General features: G+C 43.3%; 1 protein-coding gene across 3 annotated transcripts in view; it reads right to left on the bottom strand.

Annotated features, from left to right (window-relative positions):
• COL4A6 (collagen type IV alpha 6 chain) overlaps positions 1–16,513 on the bottom strand; it is a 367,236-nt gene that overhangs the window by 41,583 nt on the left and 309,140 nt on the right. For all 3 annotated transcript variants that reach the window (XM_088482857.1, XM_088482856.1, XM_088482859.1), the window contains 4 exons: positions 13,628–13,798; positions 13,372–13,515; positions 11,144–11,260; positions 2,249–2,430 (listed from right to left, as the gene is read on the bottom strand). In XM_088482857.1, the coding sequence (XP_088338983.1) occupies positions 2,249–2,430; positions 11,144–11,260; positions 13,372–13,515; positions 13,628–13,798 (614 nt within the window). The remainder of the gene's footprint in view (positions 1–2,248; positions 2,431–11,143; positions 11,261–13,371; positions 13,516–13,627; positions 13,799–16,513) is intronic.

Below are 16,513 nucleotides of genomic sequence, written 5' to 3'. Positions count from 1 at the left end.
GCCACAGGCAAGATGGCGGCGCCCATGCCAAACAGAACGGAAACACTGCCAGGCCCCACCAGGCCTAGTGACAATGTGCCCGCACAGAACCACGCACAGCCAATGCCCCTCGCCAAACACCAGCACCGCTGCCTGACACCCCCCGCCACAATGACCTCACAGGTAATACCCGGTGACCACCGTGCCGAGAAACCCTGGCCGTGACAATGGGTTCACACCGGCTAATTACAAGAAATGACAGGAAATTTGCAAACAACCTCTTTTCTCATCTCCACACCCTTTTCAGCTCTGTCCTGGTTGGTGCCCTTGGTCAAGTGAGGCTTTAGAAGCTAAATCAGAGGTACACATAAGGAAGGTAAGGACCAATGTGACTGCGCCAGATATCACCCCATCTCTTTATTGAATAACAACATCAAACTCTATGATAAGATTATGGCCTACAGGGTTAACTTGGCGTTGCCTTCCCTATTCCATTAAGATCAGGTGGGGGTCAATCTGGGCAGACACGCCAGAGACAACACTTGAAGGGCTATAGACTTAATCCATATTTTGAACTCTTGTTAGACCCCTACCATTGTCCTTTCCTTGACACCAGGAAGGCTTATAACAGACACTTTCTCACTGGCATCAAGGCCCTTTACACCTGTCCTTCCATTAGGGTAAATAATCAATGGCTTCCATTCCAACCTGTTTTTATCAACAACAGTGTATTACTGAGCAGCACAATTCAGGCAAATTACTGTTTACCCCCCCCCCCCCCCCCCTTGCCACCCTTTTTGGCTGATCATTGAGTCTACATTTCTTAATCTCCATACAACTTCTAGTAAATGGGGCTTCCAAAAGGAAAGCAGACTTTCTCTCCTGAATACCATATGCTTCTCTGCCATGGTCTGGGATAGATATACATTTTATTTTGTCCCATGCTCCAAATATTTGCCTCTTCTCCTATTGTGGGGTAACCCTGGCTTTTCCTCAGGGATTGGACAGAGGTATGCCCAGCTGTGGCTGGAAGAGGGCTTATGCTTCACCTATGACCTCTCTGGCAGGGGTATTGGTTCATCTTCAAGGCTTTTCAATCCAAATATCCCAACCTGTCTCACAATTTTTATTAATTCCTACAGATCAGGCATTAAATTGGCTCACCCCAAGTGGGAGAGGCTTCCAGAAATGCTTCTGAAACACTTTGTCTTTCACCTCATTAAAAAATGTATGATTTCCATAATATGCAGCATGTTAATGGTAAAGTTTTAGAGTCCCAGGGCAGGCGAGAGTGGGAAAGGAATCTTGGCCCTCCTCCCAGGGATGACTTTTGGAAGACCATTAGAGAAAAGTTGCTAGTAGCTCAATCTACCCTAATCAAAGAAAATTCTACAAAATGTAACTTTGATGATATTACACACCAGATAAGCTCTCGTCTATGTTTTCCTCTACCTGATTGCTGACAAGTATGTGGAGAAAGAGGCACATTTCTCCGAATATGGTGGACCTGCCCAAAACTTCCTTTCTGGGATGATGTCAGGAATCTCCTGACCTCATTTCTCCCAGGTGCATAAAGATACCAGGATCTTCCTCCTATGTTACTGTATACTCTCGTTGAGACCTACCATTCCTCTAACAAGCTTGTCTCACTTGTTTTGGTGGCAGTTAAATCCTGGGAACAGGATACACATTGCACTGCATGCCTTACAACTCATATATGGCATGTTCCCAAATGGAAAAAATAACTTACAATAAACAACAAAGATCATAAATGTACTCAAGTTTGGATTCTCTGGTTGCTGCTTGTTCTTTAGGTGCATCTTAATTCCCCATATCCAGGCATCTTTTTTTCCCCAACTATCTACCTCTACAAAAATTCTCCCTCTCCTCTCTAGATAAAAGGCACTCCCCTTCCAACACACACTACTCCGCCCACTTAGAGTCCTCGGTGGCAACCTTTCTCCCCTATCCCTCATTTATTTCTTCTATCCTTCTGCTTTCTTTCCAACCCATCCCATTTACCCCCTCTTCACCTTAGTTTTTTTTTGCTCTGTTTTCAATATTATTATATATGTACAGTATATTATTCGTATCCTGTATTCAGAATCACCGTTGTTTCTACCTTTGCGCTTTTCTGAATTGTATCCAATTGCTTCATGTTCCAAATAAATAAAAACTTATAAAAAAATATATGTATACCCTAATGCTATATGCTTTACATACGTGCAACACCCACTCCCTTTACAGCAATTCAATAAAAAAGACTTACAGGTGGTCCTGGCATACCAGGAAATCCTATGATCCCCGATGCGCCCTTCAGCCCAGGAGGGCCTGGCCTTCCAAATGATCCGGGCAGTCCAGGATCTCCACGTGAACCCTTGTCTCTTCCTGGAGACCCTGGCAAACCAGGGAGCCCAGATGAACCGGGAAAACCAGAAATGCCTTTATCACCTGTAAAAATTAAAATAGAATTATTATTACTATTCTTTCTTTACAGTTTATTGCACATATCGCGCTGTATGAAATGACTCTATAAATTTACATGAGTATATAATTAAATAAAGGCTATCAGAGTTCACACTAAGCTCAGTGTTTTTTTTTGTAATATTCATTCTTATTGCATTTTAGTCATAAAAACAGGAGGGATACAGAAGTGAAAAAGGGAAGGTGAAAAGAACAGGGGATAGGGATGAGCAAATCCCTCACCGGCAGCAGCAAAATAGGCCACAACAGAGAACACATAAAAGAAATTTAAATCAGATAATAAAAAAAAGACTTGAGACCATGAGATTGAAATAAAACAGAATATAACAGATCATGAGTATGGTACAGACTAGAGATGAGCGGGTTCGGTTTCCAGAGATCCGAACCCACCCGAATTTAGCAGAACCGAGTCGGATCCAAGCAGCCTCAGAGTTTCCCGCCTGACTCGGATCTCGAAACCGAGGCAAAACGATAGAGTCTGAAATCTCGCGGTTCGCAAGCTTTCGTCTCTATGATCAATGTAGTATATAAGGGACCACGCGACGGACGCCATTTCACTCCAGCTGTGGAGAATGAACAGGGAGGGTGGGTAGTGTAGGGCTGGGAGAGGTGCTGGTGCTGTCTGCTGTGTCATGGGCTGGTGACTGCTGATCCATTCTGGGCTGGTGCTGTCACTGTGCAGTCTGCTGTGTCCTGGGCTGGTGACTGCTGATCCATTCTGGGCTGATGCCTGTGACAGCTGTCACTGTGCTGTCTGCTGTGTCCATTTGGGCTGTTGCTGATCCATCTGGGCTGTCTGTGCTGTCTGCTGTGTCCTGGGATGGTGTTTTTCATGTCTGCTGTGTCCATCTGGACTGGTGCAGATTCAGAACTGTAGATACATCTGGGCTGGTGCTGTGACCATCTGAGCCCAAGTTCTGGACTCAAAAAAATAAAAAAATTATAAAAAAAAGATATAGTAAAAAAAAAAATCAATAGTGTCTTTTATATTTTTCTTTGTGTGTGTGCGTGCGTGTTAGGCTTAACCACAGTACCGCACAAGATCCAGCCAGCAATGCAAGTTGCAAGCTAGTGCTGGCCACCTCCAGTGGTGCTAAAAAAAATCAAATCAAAGTGTCTTTTATATTTTTCTTTGTGTGTGCGTGTGCGTGCGTGCGTGTTAGGCTTAACCGCAGTACCGCACAAGATCCAGCCAGCAATGCAAGTTGCAAGCTAGCGCTGCCCGACTCCAGTCGTGCTGAAAAAATAAATAAAAATCAAAGTGTCTTTTATATTTTTCTGTGTGTGCGCATGTTAGGCTTAATCGCAGTACCGCACAAGATCCAGCCAGCAACGCAAGTTGCAAGCTAGTGCTGCCCGACTCCAGTCGTGATCAATCTGTGCTCTGGGCCCAAGTTCTGGAGCATAAAAAAAATTAAAATCAATTGTCTTTTTTTCTAATAATTGTTTGTGTGTCTATGCGTGTTAGGCTTAGCCGCACAAGATCTAGCAAGTCGGCAACGCAAGCTTGTGCTGCCCGACTCCAGTCGTGATCAATCTGTGCTCTGGGCCCAAGTTCTGGAGCATAAAAAAAAAATTTAAATCAATTGTCTTTTTTTCTAATAATTGTCTGTGTGTGTTAGGCTTAGCCGTACAAGGTCTAGCAAGTCGGCAACGCAAGCTAGTGCTGCCCGACTCCAGTCGTGATCAATCTGTGCTCTGGGCCCAAGTTCTGAAGCATAAAAAGAATTAAAATCAATTGTCTTTTTTTCTAATAATTGTTTGTGTGTTTGTGCGTGTTAGGCTTAGCCACACAAGATCTAGCAAGTCGGCAACGCAAGCTAGTGCTGCCCGACTCCAGTCGTGATCAATCTGTGCTCTGGGTCCAAGTTCTGGAGCATAAAAAAAAATGTAAATCAATTGTCTTTTTTTCTAATAATTGTTTGTGTGCCTGTGCGTGTTAGGCTTAGCCGCACAAGATCTAGCAAGTCAGCAACGCAAGCTAGTGCTGCCCGACTCCAGTCGTGATTAATCTGTGCTCTGGGCCCAAGTTCTGGAGCTTAAAAAAAATAAAAATATATTGTCTTTTTTTTGTCAATTTTTTTTGTGTGCGTGTCAGCCACACCTGGCTGTCACTGTCATCGGCATAGGTGTGCAGGGGTGCTGTGCTCCTGTCTGTCGAGGGGCTGCTGCCGAAAATAATAAACAATTTTTATTGTGTGCATGTTAGCTGCACCTGTCATCGGCGTAGCTGTGCAGGGTTGTTGTGCTGCTGTCTGTCAAGGGGCTGCATGAATATTGCAATTAAAACTTTTTTTTTTTTAAGTTATTGGGTTACAAAAAGTTGTTGTTTTTTTAATCTTAAACAGCAGAAATGTTATCCTAACAGCTTATGCTCTAAAAAACTAAAGCCTATATTTATTACAAACCTATAGACATCCTAAATTCTAAAACTGTGCTATTCAAAAATGTAAGCAAAAGTCAGGAGAAGCCTCAGAGAACATGAAAAAAGATGCTCTAGGTGCTAAACTTCAAGGGATTTCTCAATTAAGTTCTGCAGTGTGGAAAGGTTTCATTCACATGTTTTCTATAAAGCAGTTCAAAGTTATAGCCTTCAAAGTGTCTGGCTATAACAGCCACCTTTGTCAAGAATTACCAAAGATTATTACAAGCAAAGGATTCATCTGTCCGGAATCTGTCTGGGAATTCATGGATCATATTTGGCCTGAATGCACTAAGACATCCAGTGTTTCTGTCACTGTGTTCTGTAGCCGACTTTATTCTTACCTGAATCGCAAACTGAAATATGGAATAGTAAGCACAGACAACATGGAGGCCTTTGTTATTCTGCTGCCTGCATGCCAACCAATACCACCCAGACTGCACCCACTGAGGGGGACCAGGTCTTGATAATGACCATCCCCATCTGTTGCTAGGCCTTCTTCTTCCAAACCATCCATCCTGAACTTCCTGTCCAAAAAGGGTGAGCAGGGTACAGAAAGAGGAGCTAGATGTCCCCGATTACATTTTTTTTCTTCTAAAATAGATGATATGGAGAGATAAGAGCTTCAGATGTTGTAACAGGGGCTCCCACCTATTTGGCTTCCCTCCAGAGAACAGAGCTCTGTTCCTCAGCAAGTGTCTATGCCTGAGCTGATAGGTAGGTAGTCTCTGTCTGTTGGTAAACACCCTTCAGGAGATGGCAACCCAAAATAACAACAACTATAATAATGTGTCCACTGATGATAACCAGCCTGATCCCTTACCAGCAACATACCCCATATGGCCAACTCATAACATGACACACAGTTTGCAGCCTCCTCTTCCTTATGACACTAATCCAGTCACCTTGGTTGATCAATCAGATATGTGAATGTTAGAATGTAGAAAGCCAAAAATTGTGGTCCACACAATTTTTGGCCTTCTACATTCTAACATTCACATATCTAAGAAATTGGCAGTGGGAACAATGGCAATTTGAAGGCCACGAACTAACTTTTAATGTCCCTGTACAGGTTGGGAAATTCCATTACAGAACAGAAGGTTTGCAAAGGATTATTTAAGTCAATTGTTTATTTATTTTTGGAAAGTACGCTTCCTGGTCCCCTTCTGGGATGAAAAAATCAACTCCCAGCAAGCAGGCATGGCACTCAAGAAAGAATTTCCAAGAAAGACACAACGTAATACTTAAACCTTAAGTCTGAAATGCTGCATTTGCTGCTCTGTTCCGCTTGTTTACAATGGCAGTTTGAAGGCCACTAACTAACTGTTTTTTTTATGTCCCTGTACAGGTTGGGAAATGCCTTTATAGATTTGCAAAGCATTATTTAAGTCAATTGTTCATTTATTTTTGGAAAGCACGCTTCCTGGTCCCCTTCTGGGTCAAAAAAAATCAACTCCCAGCAGCAGCAGCCATGCTTAAGGATACTTCTGTGGTAAGGACTGATGTAAATGTATTGTATCACATTTTATTGTAAATATGCCTCCTCCCCTCCCCTTCTCCCTCATAAATTTTCTTTGGAATCAAAAAACTAAATTAAATTTACTACCAATCAACCCTTCCTGTCCCTGCCCTACCTTCAACTACATACATACTCCAACTCCCTCAGGCCTCTCTTGAATAATAAAAGTGTTTCCTGATGTGCCATGTTTGAAGTTGAACTGCCATGTGTTTGTGCCACTCACTGCTGCAGCTTAGCTTTGTCAGCCAGCTATCTTGGTGCAAATTTTGGGCCTAAACTAGATGAACAAATCAATATTGTTAGCTGTGAGGTGGTCAAAATTGACTGGAAACGAGTGGAAATAAATGTTATTGAGGTTATTAACACTGTAGGAACAAAAAAAGACCCATTTTATGTGAGTTTAGCTTTTTTTTTATTTTTTAAGAAAAAAATCCAGATGCAAAACCAAAACACGAACGTTAGGTTTTGGCAAAATAAATCCAGATCCAAAACCAGGCGAGATCCAGATCCAAAACCAAAACACGGGGGTCGGCGCACATCTCTAATACATACCTATCAAAGCATAGCAACCCCTGTCTAAAGATTAAAGAGATGTTCTCTGGTCCATCAGTAACAAACTGAAGCCATCTGAACCATTTCATGAGCAGGGAAGAAGGGCAGGTGGAATAAGGACAGTCAGTTATTTCCATCTCAAAGTGTCTGCGAACTTTGACTGCAACCAATGAAATAGGAGTGGGTGAAGGCTCCCTCCACATTTGGTACAGTAAGTAGTAGATTTTGCAGCAACAAGGATGTGTCCAAGGAGGTATTTATCAAGAGCCGGGACAGAGGGTAGATATAGGTGGAGGAGAGCTATTGCAGGGGTCAAGACCAGGGAAAGGCCCCTAATTTGGATAATCAAGTTCTCAGTTCGCTACTAAAGAGCTGAACCCCAGAAAATATGTAGGATGTCACCAACACAACCACAGTTGTGCCAACAAAATTTTAATTGGGGAAGTCAGATTCTATGTTGTTTCTCCGGGGAGAGGTACATCGTGTGGAGAATTTTAAAGAATATCTCTACATGGTTAAGACACTTACATAGTTTAAAACCTCCTAGGAATGTCTTTTCAATCACCATTGTACAGCATGACCTGGAGATCCAGCTCCCACTTAGGTTGAAAAGGGAGTCGCAATGGGGCTTACTCAGAAATTAAGTTTTTGAACCACCTAGAGATGTTTCCTTTCAGAGAAGATGAAGTGAGGCCCAGAGAGAGGAGAGGAGGAAGGATGTGGAGTCCAATAACTGAAGGGGAAAATTATTGTAACCAGTGATGGATCTGCAGAAATTTAGTCATTAGAGGGAAGACTAAAGTGATTTTGTAATTGGATAAATGACATGATACTGCCATTAACAATAATATCCTTGAGTGTCTCTATACCTGAACTGCGCCAATTGTCTAAAGAAAGGTAGCAGCGCAAGGCAGAGCACCACAGCAACCCAGCAGTGAGTTTGCAAGCAGGAGAAAGAAGTGTTTCCGAAACCATACCACCAGATTGGATCGATGAACCATGGTAGGTCTGGACAAAGCACTGTCGCTGGCCACATCTCAGTGTCATTTCCATACAGACACCACCTGGGAATAACAGTCTGCACTGTCCAAGCATGAAGACCTATTTGGGGTAAGACTTACTTAATAGAGTCATGGGACAATGCTCTCTGTAAACATCAGACTCCACCACTTACTTTATTGCTGGAAACAGGCATTACACCACTTGGTGGTCTTACCTATCCACACAATAACATTTTATAGATTTATAGCACTGCACATTTGCAGATTCATTGAATATTACATGCATGCTCCAATGTTGTATTGAATGCCTTGTATTTATGTCCACACATTATTTTTTCTAGTAAAAGTATTTAACCATACCCACACTTCAATATTTTACTAATTTTACACGCACCCACACAAGGGTTAGGAGTGCGATTGATTACTTTCATCTACCCTCGTTAAGTTGTGCAATCTTTGTGATCAGCCCCCCACTTTCTCTAGTCATTCTCTGTGCACAGGGTACAACCAGGTAGTGCTTCCAATGGGAATTCCAAGAGTGCCCCACAAAAGGATTTTTTCTTTATTTTTGCCTGTGCAAACTTTTATGTATGACATTGATATACATTAATTCCAGGGAGTACCACCAACAATCTGTAACTATTAAGGAGTATAATACTCCAGATTATCAGTCATTGCTGTTGGTTTAGCATAACAATTTGAATAGTTGTGGGGGCAGTCGGGTCGGTGTGTAGTGGTGGCTCCTAGGTAGGTGGTTAGTGTTTCATGATGACAGTTTTAACTTTGTTGTCTATATTTAGCCCTTTTGGTGCTAAGGTTTGTAGTGTGATGATCCATTTTTGCTCCTCTTTGTTCAGGATCCACACCTATAATACCCATCCCTAGTACCCCTCAAACACCCACACCCCCTTGACACACACATACTTACCCCCCCCATTCCCCAACTCACACATACATAACATGGGCATTATTCACACAGGCACAACACACTGTCACCTTCCCCCACCCCACCACTACAAGGATCCACACATTCACACAATATAACCCCCCGCCCCTCTACACCCCAACACACCCACTCCCTACACACACACACCCACTACCCACACACACACCATGATTGCAAGCCATCGACAAACCCCACCTACCTACACACACCATGATTGCAAGGCATCACCATCACCACTCCCCACCCATGCAGAGACCCCTGCATAACCACCGGCATCCCCCCCCCTACATCATGAGACCAACCTCTCCCGTGCAACCCTTACAACGAACACAATACATCACCATGCGACTCACACACCAGCACACACACACACACGACCCCCACGATACATACACCCACGAGCATCACGTTAACCAACACACCTCACAGCACACACAACCCATCGCCCAGTTACTACCCGTATTAACCACGCTCTCACCCTCACACGTACACCATATACGGTCCCAGTACAAATATCACCTGGCCTGACAGCAACACCACCCGACCATATCAACCCTGCCTCCCGCATCCCGACTTCACACCCCACCATACACACATGCACACCAGGACAACCAAACTTACCCCCGTCACAATTCAACATGCACACAAAGACACCCCACCGTACCCCGTCATGTACCCACACCGCCATGACACAGGAACCATACATAAAACAACACGTCCACCTACCCTTGTTTGTTTACATCACATCTGAACCTCCCCCATTGGCCATTCCCACACCCCAGTCCCCTCAGCACGCACACACACCCACAACACGCCTCCAGTCCTACACGCCGCGCCTCATTGGCTCTCACGCCGACACGTGACCAGAACTAGACCCGGTCACACAGCATTTAACCCCCACATGTATTACTCCCTGGTAACCTCCTTGAAGAAGGCACTTTATGTCGAAACGTGTTGCAGCCCACACTTGCAACAACCCACTCTACTGAGCGTGCATCGGAATCCGGAACTGGCGCCACGCCAGACCCCCGCTCCCCTCCCCCACCCAGAGGCAAGAGAGGCACCGCACAGCACGGTCAGTCACCGCATACACACTCACCTCAAGCCGCCTCTCACACGCCCAGGCTCCCGCGGCCACCACTGCCCATCTGCATCCAGCAGCATCTGCCCACCACAGGCGATGAGGCACCTCTCTATATCCAGCAGCAATTGACTCGCACCGGGCAGTGAGCCACCTCACCCCCGCTGCTACCTGGGGAAGGGCTCCTGCCACCACAGGCCAGCCGTCAGCACCACAAGCTGACAGCAACGTCCGGGCCTAGGTTGGCAGGTACTTCCATACCTCCTTACCCACCATTACACCCAGACAGCACCAGCCGAGGATACAACTCACTCCTACATCAAGGCGCCCATCTCTACAACAAAGAACTACCTGCAACCACAAGAGACCACCAAGCAATACCTACCGGTAGGTAAGGATTGACACTGACCTTGCGCGGGACGCCGCATCCCCAGAACTGCCTCTCAAACCACCACCTCATCAAGACACCATACCTCTGAGAGCTCACAAGACTGTTGACGAAAGGTCCAGAAGGGAGGACGTGCTGGTCAAGAACCAGAGCCAGTCAACCCAAGATTACCTCCCCCCTACCAACACCCTACACACTCTTTAACCACCACCCTCCAACCCCCCCTACCCCTCCCAGACCACGCCGGAACAGCACTGTGCATACTCAATAAATGGTTTGGCCCCCTATACCAAGTGTCTTGTCATTATTTCATTTGACACACCTCACATACTCAAACACCTTTATTATTATTGTTTATGTATGTACATATTTTTTGCAATGTCATTTTATTCACTATATAGCTAAGCCATAGATCCCAACAGTCCTGCATTTCACAAGACACTCAGAATTTTTTGGAGGACTGCACCACCGCAGTTCCATTAGCAATATGCCCATGCAAATTCATGGGGGAATGGGATGTGTTGCAGTGCCGCATATTGTGTAAGCAAGTGTCACAACAGTGTGCGGCAGAAAATTGTATTCTTATTACAAACACCAATTGGGTGTGCGTGTGTGTCTATGCTCCCTGTCCCGCCATTGAGACTTGTGATGTTGAGAGGTATTGGCTAATCTATCCCACTCGTTGTGATAATATGTACAATTCAGTTATTGATCACACAAACAAAAAAGTGCTTGTTGGCAGCTTGATACTACTACAAATATTAGTGTTACCTCTTGGGCCAGAGAACCCTAGTTCTCCATTTCTTCCTGGGGAACCACGGTCTCCTTTGACCAGATTTTGCTCCACAGGTATTTGAGGACCAGGTGGGCCCTCTTCACCTCTACTGCCTAGAAATTACAAGAAAGTACATTTCCGTCACCTTTATGTATACATAATTTCACTTATGAGTGCTAGAGCAATTTGCAATTTCAAGGTTGCGCAATACTGTTATTCAAAAAATGGTATAATTGTAATTTAATGCGGTGAACTGGTTATTTACCCTACTATAAAAATATGTGGGGAATGAAAAACATTTAAAGAGGACATCATGAAATCACCACAAAACTACAATTGTGTTTTTAACATTCCAATAAATGTTTTATCTAGCCGACACTGTTTATTCTTTTTAACTTAATTTTATATGATTCAGTTATGTTTGTTGCCCCTGGATATAACCGTATCCAATGCTCATACAGTGTCATTAATGTGTTTGTCATATGCAAAGGAAGTGAAATAAAACACAAAGCAACAGAGGTACGCGGGAGTCCCCGCTTTACGAAAATCTACATTTTCAGAAGGCAAATTGCTCTGGCTACACAAACATGCTCTTATAAGCTTCACTTATACGGAAATTGTGTTTCATGGACATTTTTTTTTTATAATTATATATGATATAAAATCTTTACTGAAAAACAGGCTGAATCCAGATACCACTTAAGGTTGTTTACAGGCACTGAGTCAGACCCTTATATAACCCAAAACATAAGCAAAATAGTAGCGCTACAATAAATAAATAGTGAGAGTGAGATTTGTTATCCAGAAGTACCCATTTGGTAGTATATATACACAATTCTAAAATGAATATATGTAGATGGAATAAAATATATCACTTTAATATAAAAAAAAGACAATTCATAAAAATACACAAATTCATATATCATATGAGCAGAATACCACACCCTTATGTTTGTCCATATAAAGAAAACCATTTTAAGATTCAATTAGAATAAATGTAGATATAATAAGATACAGAAATTGCAAATTTCATCTTGAAAAACAGGACTGGCCAGTGGGTATATAGTTACCTCTTGAAAAATAGATATAAGCTACATTTATATGATATAAAATCATTGCAGAAAAACGGCTGAATCCAGGACGATAAAGCGATATATTTAGCAATAGATGGAGGAGGAAATACTATAAGTATTAATCCTGACAATTATTTTAGCCCTAATGACGAGGGCATTTCCTGTGCTGCAATCTCGGATCCACTTAAAATGGATTAATTTGTGACACCCGGAGAGATGTAGCATGAAGGGCAGCAGTGTTGGGACAATTAAACATTGTGAAAGTTTTGCAGAACATAATGTCAATTGCATCAAAGCCTTAGGCCCTTATTTATATAATGTATTTGTATCATATCACCATCATAAAACACTGAATCATTAACCTCAGTCCCTGCCCCAATGGAAATGACAGTCTGAATGCCATACCACACAAGCACACACAATACGATGCATTTATGCCAGAAGCCAATTAATCTACCTGTATGTTTTTGAATTGTGGGAGGAAACTAGAGCACCAGGAGGAAGCAGATACAAAAATCTGCAGAACATTTAAGTCCACACAGATGAAGCACTGGTTGGAATTGAGCCTATGGCATTAGAGCTGTGGGGCAGCAATGCTAACCACTGTGACACCAAGGTGCACGTGCACAATAAATACCCCTACTGCTTTACAATTATTTCCACTGATCACATCACGGCTTTAAGATGGGTACACTATTCAGGGTGGTAGTGGGGGCAGAATGGCATACAGTGTCTGCCAGACAGTAAAACATAACTGGATCTGCAGATAAATACTGTAATTATACATTAGAGCTTAGCGGATTTGCTTTATTGTTTCTTCCTATCAAGTTTGGAACTGAAAATCAGGCAAAATGTAATTTCCCCGGAAAGCTGGGACAGCGTGTGTTTTGGAGCACATTTACTTTATATGCGATCCAAAACACACAAGAACAGAGCATTCTGGGAAATCAGGTTTTGCCTCATTTTCAAAATTAAACTCGGTGGAAAAAACCAAGCTGAAACCGAGTCGCTCCCCTCTAGTTTAAATAATGAATGAATTACCATTATGGGTGTGTCGTAAAGTAATGTTGGAAAGTTTTAATGTAAATAGAGAAACCCATTACCGATTGGAAAACAAATGTTTGCATAGGTATTTCATATATAGCATTCACCTTGTTCCCCTTTTCTGCCATCAAATCCAGAAAGCCCATCTCTTCCAGAAAGTCCATCAAATCCTTTAAATCCACTAGCCCCGGGGGACCCTGGTGGACCAGGCATACCAGGAAACCCAAGCAAACCTGCAGAGCCTTTATCACCTGAAAAGTAGTTACAAGTATAGCAACAGTATGTGGTGTAAGTTATGCAGTACATAACCATCATTAAATGCACAAATTGCAAACTCATATTGAATTGTATGAAAGTCCCAACCTTTAACTCCCGGGAAACCTAATTGGCCATCACGACCACTTGGTCCTGGGGGTCCGGAAGGTCCTAAGTCTCCAGGACGACCTGAATCTCCTTTAGGACCGGCACCACCTTTCATTCCTACTGGGCTGGGTAAACCTCTATCCCCAGGAAATCCCTTTGCTCCCGGGAAACCTGAAATTAGTGAATGAAATGTAAGACTTTGGAACCAATCAGAGAGCGGAACAAGAAAACACTTCTATCAATTCTAGAGGACAATGAATTAACAGAACTGAAGAATCCTCCAGATTTGATAGATAAAAGGTAGACAGCAGAACTTCTGAAAATATCAACTAACAAATAAGTCATATATTTCGCTAGCACGAGGGACATTAGCTGCAAAAGCATTAGTTTTCTAGCAACATAATACCTATTGCAAGGGTTACTGCCAAAGACGTAACTATCATAGTAGCAAGGGGTGAGGATGCTACGTGGCCCATCGTTTAAGGGGGCACCTCCGTGTAAAAGCCCCATCGCTTCAGTATTTCATTCACCCCTGAGAGGTACATGGAAGCCCTTGCAAAATTTTCTTATGGGCCCACAAATGTCTAGTTACGCCATTGGTTCCAGCCTAAACACTACAACTGACTGCAGTGAAACCCCTTATAATGTTGCATGTTCCATATTGCTAGGATTTTATCCAATCAGAAGATGAATTGTGAATCAAAAATACCAAAACAGAGGCAAAGCCTTTCTATATATATTTTACTCGAGCCATTGTCAAAAGGGTGATGCCCATATGCGGAAGGTCATACGTGAGATCTAATAGCTGAGAAACATGAGCAGTATTTCATAATCTGGGCAGAGCGAATGATATGACCTGTTTTTACTTTACAAGATGACAGCACATTAAAAGTAAACTATGTATAAAATACACCCATCCAAAACTCTATTCTATTCCACACCACTTCACTAAGGAGAACACATGGAGGCCTCTATTTTGGCTTATACATAAAGGTAGAGGCTTAAGGCCCGATTCTGAATCTAACATAATGCAATTAAAATTCCAACCGCTACTTGCGATCATAAATCCCATACAAACATTTGCTGGTATTCAGAGCCAGGCGCATCTATGCAACTGCACCCATCCTCCCTCAAACCCACTTGTCAGAATAGCCCTCATCACACATATATACGGCTCAAAATGGGTGGTAAGTACTTTATGATGCATACGCAGCCTGAGACGCGACCCATGTGCAGCTCGTTAAAATATTGTTTGATCTGTCCACATTCACAATTGCATGCAACTCACAATCAGGCCCTTACTGTTTTAGCTACATAGTAGGAAGAAACACTGAGATAATGGATAAGATATATATGGAATCGGTATGATTTACCGCCGGACACATGACCGGCGGTTGGAATCCCGACATCCAGGCAGCAGTGGAAATCCCAATCGTCCTTAGATTAGTATTAACTAACCTAATTCTACCCCCTAACCCTCCCTTAGGGGTGACTAACCCTAACCTCCCCCCCAGTACCTAACCCTAATCCCCCCTCTAAGTGCCTAAACCTAACCCCCCCTTCCCCCTGCCTAAACCTAAGTCCCTGGGGGGTGCCTAACCCTAACCTCCCCCCAGGGGTGCCTAACCCCCCCTTCCCTTAGCCTAAACTTAACCTCCCGGGGGGGTGCCTAACCCTAAATCCCTTCCGGGAACCCTAAACCTAGTCCTCCCCCCCCCCCCTGCGGCTATCCGTGCTCGGCGTCCCTTCGATCGGGATGCCGGGCGTCGGGCTCCCGGTATATCGACGCCTGTCTTTAGACCCTTGCTGGGATATGACAGCCGGGAAGCCGGCTGTTGGGATTAGGTCCATCGGCTTCTCGACTGCATACTATATATATATATATATATATATATATATATATATATATATATATATATATATACAGTCAGGTGCATAAATATTGGGACATTGACAGAATTTTCATATTTTGGCCTCTATTCACCACCACAATGGCTTTGAAATGAAACAAACAAGATGTGCTTTAACTGCAGACTTTCAGATTTAATTTGAGGGTAATTACATCCAAATCAGGTGAACGGTGTAGGAATTACAACGGTTTCTATATGTGCCTCCCATAAGGGGCCAAAAGTAATGGGACAAACTAAACAATCCTAAATCAAACTTTCACTTTTTAATACTTTGTTGCAAATCCTTTGCAGGCAATTACAGCCTGAAGTCTGGAACGCATAGACATCACCAGACGCTGGGTTTAATCCCTGGTGATGCTCTGCCAGGTCTCTACTGCAAATGTCTTCAGTTCCTGCTTGTTCTTGGGGCATTTTCCCTTCAGTTTTGTCTTCATTAAGTGAAATGCATGCTCAATCGGATTCAGGTCAGGGGATTGACTTGGCCATTGCATAACATTCCACTTTTTAGCCTTAAAAAACTCTTTGGTTGCTTTTGCAGTATGCTTCGGGTCATTGTCCATCTGCACTGTGAAGCGCCGTCCAATGAGTTCTGAAGCATTTGACTGAATATGAGCATATAATATTGCCCGAAACACTTCAGAATTCATTCTGCTGCTTTTGTCAGCAGTCACATCATCAATAAATACAAGGGAACCAGTTCCATTGGCAGCCATACATGCCCACGCCATGACACTACCACCACCATGCTTCACTGATGAGGTGGTATGTTTTGGATCATGAGCAGTTCCTTTCCTTCTCCATACTCTTCTCTTCCCATCACTCTGGTACAAGTTGATCTTTGTCTCATCTGTCCATAGGATGTTGTTCCAGAACTGCAATGGCTTTTTTAGATGTTGTTTGGCAAACTCTAATCTGGTCTTCCTGTTTTTGTGGCTCACCAATGGTTTACATCTTGTGGTGAACCCTCTATATTCAC

Source organism: Taudactylus pleione, unplaced genomic scaffold (assembly GCF_031769625.1).
Source record: "Taudactylus pleione unplaced genomic scaffold, aTauple2 ptg000296l, whole genome shotgun sequence".
Lineage (NCBI taxonomy): Eukaryota > Metazoa > Chordata > Amphibia > Anura > Myobatrachidae > Taudactylus > Taudactylus pleione.
The sequence above is the reverse complement of the archived record's forward strand: the minus strand, read 5'-3'. Positions and strand labels throughout refer to the sequence as shown.